Genomic DNA, 4,095 nt, shown 5'->3' on the forward strand with positions numbered 1-4,095 from the left:
GTCTAGTTCAATATTTTTCATTCGTAATGATTCTCCTCCTTCCCCACATATCTTGTACTATAAGGTTTTCAGATTTTTAATATTTGGTTCTTTTTCTAGCTCACTAGATTGTCTACCAGAATTTTTTTTAACTGACGCCATACAAAGTTTTACTTCTCGTCTTCATGAAGAATTGAACACTACTGACCTGTACTCTTATAGGAAAGTGATTGACAATATATCTTCCTGTATGGAGAACTTTAACTTAGGTAAGCCAGCTTTTTTCTAGTATTTTTTCTGGCTAACACCTGTTATTGCATCATTGTTTTTAAATGATATTAATTTTGGTCCTGAAACTCCTTACCCGTGTTAATTTTTTTTCCCCACAGGTATAACAAGTGTCAATAATCTTCTTAAAAATGGTAAGTCATGTTATTTTGTTTTATTCTGAGAGGTGACTGCTTGTGCGAGTCATTTTGGAACTGGTTCTTTTGAGTTTCTTGGCAGTGGGTAGCGTACTGCAGATAACTAAGATACATCATGCTCCTTTCTTTTAAGTTTCTGCTTCTATACTGTGGTATCATTTTAGTTAACAGTAATTTAAAATATTTTCTTGTGCTGAAGTTCAAATTTACAGTTTTTAAAATTCTAGTTTGTCATTATATTCTTTTTGTTTCAGCGCTTCATTTTCTGCAGAGGAGTTTAATTGAAATCTCAGAAGAAAATAGGCAAGTGTTATGTTTGTGTATGCTTGTGCATGTGTGTGTACACACTTGCAGTTGTGCATTGTCTTTGTACAAAGGAAATTTTTTAAAAGTTCCAGAATGTGCTCTTTTCTATTCCTCTCCATTAATGTTAGACCTGATTATTCAAATTTATTTTTTAGAGGTTGAATACTTAATTTTTAAAAAATCAAATAAGCTATTATGAGGATAGATGAGAATGGGAAGAGCTCTTTGCTCTACCTAAGTGTTCCTTTTTTATAACATCCTCTTATTTTGTGGACGAAGTATGCTCTGTTATCTCTTTGAGGATATTAACGATAGTTTTTTGTTTGTTTTCTTAAGTTTTTTTTTTTGAATCTTTACATAGTCTATTTCTTCCAAGTTGCTATTTTCCCATTTGCTCCTTTTTGTCATTGTATTTGATGCTAGAAGCTTTCCTCAGAAGTTTAGTGATCCTTGGCCGAACACTCATATTTAGGAATGACGCACTGAGAGTTGATTTGAATCTCTGAACATATGGCCATGGTTGTTACAGGTTTTATTATAGGCTAGTCTTGCTGGGCTCTTTCTTTAGGGAACCCTTGATGTCAATATCTTTTAGTCTTTTTGTGTGCGTAGTGGATTCACCATGGAAGAAACTGCCAAACCATTGTCTTAATATTCTGATTGCTGAGTGAGGTAAGAAAGCTGAAGTCTCAGCATTTGGCATTTATTTTGCATATTTTTACTTAATTCTCCTGTTTGCAATATGGTATTGCCTTATCTGTATATGCTGTCTTCCCGTCCAGACGCCTACTGTTTTACCTTCTCTAGAAGTAAACTAGTTGTTTGCTGGCTTGGAGGTGTGATCCAGAGTTTTTATTCTTTTTTAACAGAGTGGTAGCCAGTCTTCCTGTTTTCAATCCTGCATTTACCTCCACATCAAGGAGTACTTGGTTCCCACAATTTCTTAGCCTTTTGGGCCTGTGTATCATGTTGCTTCTAGGCTTGTTCTCTGGCTTAGTAGTCACCTTTCTTGATTCTGTTAAGTCAGTTATCATTCATCCATCTGCTTTGTAGCTTCTGTAATTTTATTATTTCTTGTCTGTTTATTGTCCTTGTGTATTTATGTCTTTCTTTGTTTTAAATCCCTTGGCTGTCAGTTTAGGGAGATTTGGAGGGAAAGCAGAAGTAATATCTATGTGCCATCTTTAACACAAGATCTCCTTTTGCCTTACCAGGAGGGAGCTCTTCCCTGTCTCCCTTTAGGCTCTTCTTTCTCTGCTCATCTCTTAAATGTGGGTTCTCTCCTTTTAATTTTATTTGTTCTGACTGCTTAATATCATCCACATCTCTGTACTTATGATTCACAGATTTTTCTCTCCAACTTAGAGCTCTCTCCTGAGTGGTAGATTGGTATAGTCAGTTGCTTTCTGGACACCTTAACTTGGGTGTGTTACAGGTGCCTCAAATTTAATGTGTCTAAAAAAAATTCACTGCCTTTTTTTCCCTCTCCACAGCCCCTGGTAACTTCTATTCAACCGTCTGTCTCTTGAAATTTGCATATTCTAGATACCTCAAATAAGTGGAATACAATGTTTGTCCTCTATATCTGGCTTATTTCACTTACAGTATTTTAAAGGTTAATCTATATTTTAACATCTATCAGAATTTTATTACTTTTTATGGCTGCATACTATTCCATTGTATGTATATATCACAATTTGTTTATATGTTCATCTGTCAGTGGATATTTGGGTTGGTTCTACTTTCGGCTAATGTGAATAATGCAGTTACAAACATTAATAGACAAAGATCTGTTTGAGTTCCTGTTTTCAATTCTTTTATATCTGGGAGTAGAATGCTGGATCATATGGTAATTCTGTTTAACTTTTTGAGGATCCCCCAAACTGTTTTCTCTGACTTATTTTTTAATATCATCACCCCGTGTCCTGTCGTGTTGAGAACAGACTTAGAGGAGCAGGGACAGAATCTGGGAGACCAGCTAGGAGGCTGTTGTACTAATCCAAAGGAGAGATGAGAGTGGCTCAGGCCAGGAGTAAAGTAGAGATTGCCTAATTCTGGATATATTTTTGAAGTAAGAACCAACAGGATGGGAAGAGGAGGAGAAGAGTTCGAGGATGATTACAAAGTTTTCATAGTACAGAGATCCCAGCAGGTGGCGCAGGTTTGGAGTTGAAGATAAGTTCACATAGTTTGAGATGTCTCTTAGACATGCCAGTGAAGATATTGAGTAGGAAGTTTCATATACAAGTGTGGAAAGAAAAGTCTGGGCTTGAAATAAGAATTTGAAAATTGTCACCCTATAGGTTTTAATTAAAAGCTTATGAGCTAGATATGATCAACATCAAGGGATGGTATTAGATAGACAAAAGAAGAGGACTGAGTCATGGAGAGCTTTAATATAAAGATGTCAGGGAGAAGAGGATGAACTAGCCAAGGTGTCTAAGAAGAAACAATGGTGAAGTAGGAGAAAATCGAGGAGAGCATGGGATCTTGGAAGCCAGGTTAAGAAAGTGTATCAAGGGTTGAGGGAGTGTTCAAGTTGATAAATTGTGCCATTCATTCTTGATTTGTTATTTTTACTCTAAAAAAGAGAAGTGAGGTTAGTCATTGGCTGAGAAGGAGGGAAATGTTGAGGTAAGTTAAGAGTACTGAAACTTTCCAATAAATATCTACATAATTGTAATGTTTATGGGAATAGAAGAAATATACATAAATGTCTACTATAATCTAAAATTGATTTTGACCCTTTATTGTGTTATTTTGGAGAGGGATAGAAATGTTGACATTTTTCTTTGAGTTTTCTTTTGTAATAATGCCTTTTCTTCACTGTAGAAAATTTGCTGGGAATCATATTGTTCAAACGCAGTTGATGAATGACTTGTTGGTAGGCATGAGAGTTTCAGTAATGTTAGTACAGAAAGCACAAGGCCTCCAGAGAATTCATTTGAAGATTTCCAGTTCTCCCACATGGCAGAGTATGTGTGGACTTCTGAGTATTTTCGCCAAGTTTTTAAGTGATGGTAAGTGTAAAAACATGAAAATGATGATTGTCATTGTCACTCTGGATTTGCTAATAATGCTATGAAATGTATGATACTTAACTGAGATGTGGAACTTATCTTTCTCCACCCCCTGAAAGTGGGGAAAGGCCCTGGATTACAAAGTTAATGCTTTTTCTTTCAAGTGTACGAATTCTGTGATGGATAATGTTGAAGGATTTTTCTAAATGTGCATGTTTATTGTATACAAAGAACAGTAACTGACTCTGATTTTGCTAGACCAATGGCAAATAGTATCTCAACTAGTAGAAGTCCCAGCTAAATTGTCCAATTAGTCTTTTTCCTCTCCTCTCCTCTCCTCTCCTCTCCTCTCCTCTCCTCTCCTC

At 35.9% G+C, this 4,095-nt stretch overlaps 1 protein-coding gene across 7 annotated transcripts in view; it reads left to right on the plus strand.

Moving 5' to 3' along the window:
• The window catches only part of THADA (THADA, armadillo repeat containing), a 296,280-nt gene that overhangs the window by 6,892 nt on the left and 285,293 nt on the right, over nucleotides 1–4,095 (plus strand). For 4 of the 7 annotated variants that reach the window (XM_023531303.1, XM_023531300.1, XM_023531304.1 and 1 more), the window contains exon 8: nucleotides 3,543–3,730. In XM_023531303.1, coding sequence (XP_023387071.1) covers nucleotides 3,543–3,730 — 188 coding nt within the window. Of the gene's footprint in view, nucleotides 1–86; nucleotides 249–368; nucleotides 402–658; nucleotides 708–3,542; nucleotides 3,731–4,095 lie in introns of those variants that run through there. The other 3 variants (XM_023531305.1, XM_023531301.1, XM_023531302.1) reach the window with 3 other exon arrangements.

Source organism: Pteropus vampyrus, unplaced genomic scaffold (genome assembly GCF_000151845.1).
Source record: "Pteropus vampyrus isolate Shadow unplaced genomic scaffold, Pvam_2.0 Scaffold66, whole genome shotgun sequence".
NCBI lineage: Eukaryota > Metazoa > Chordata > Mammalia > Chiroptera > Pteropodidae > Pteropus > Pteropus vampyrus.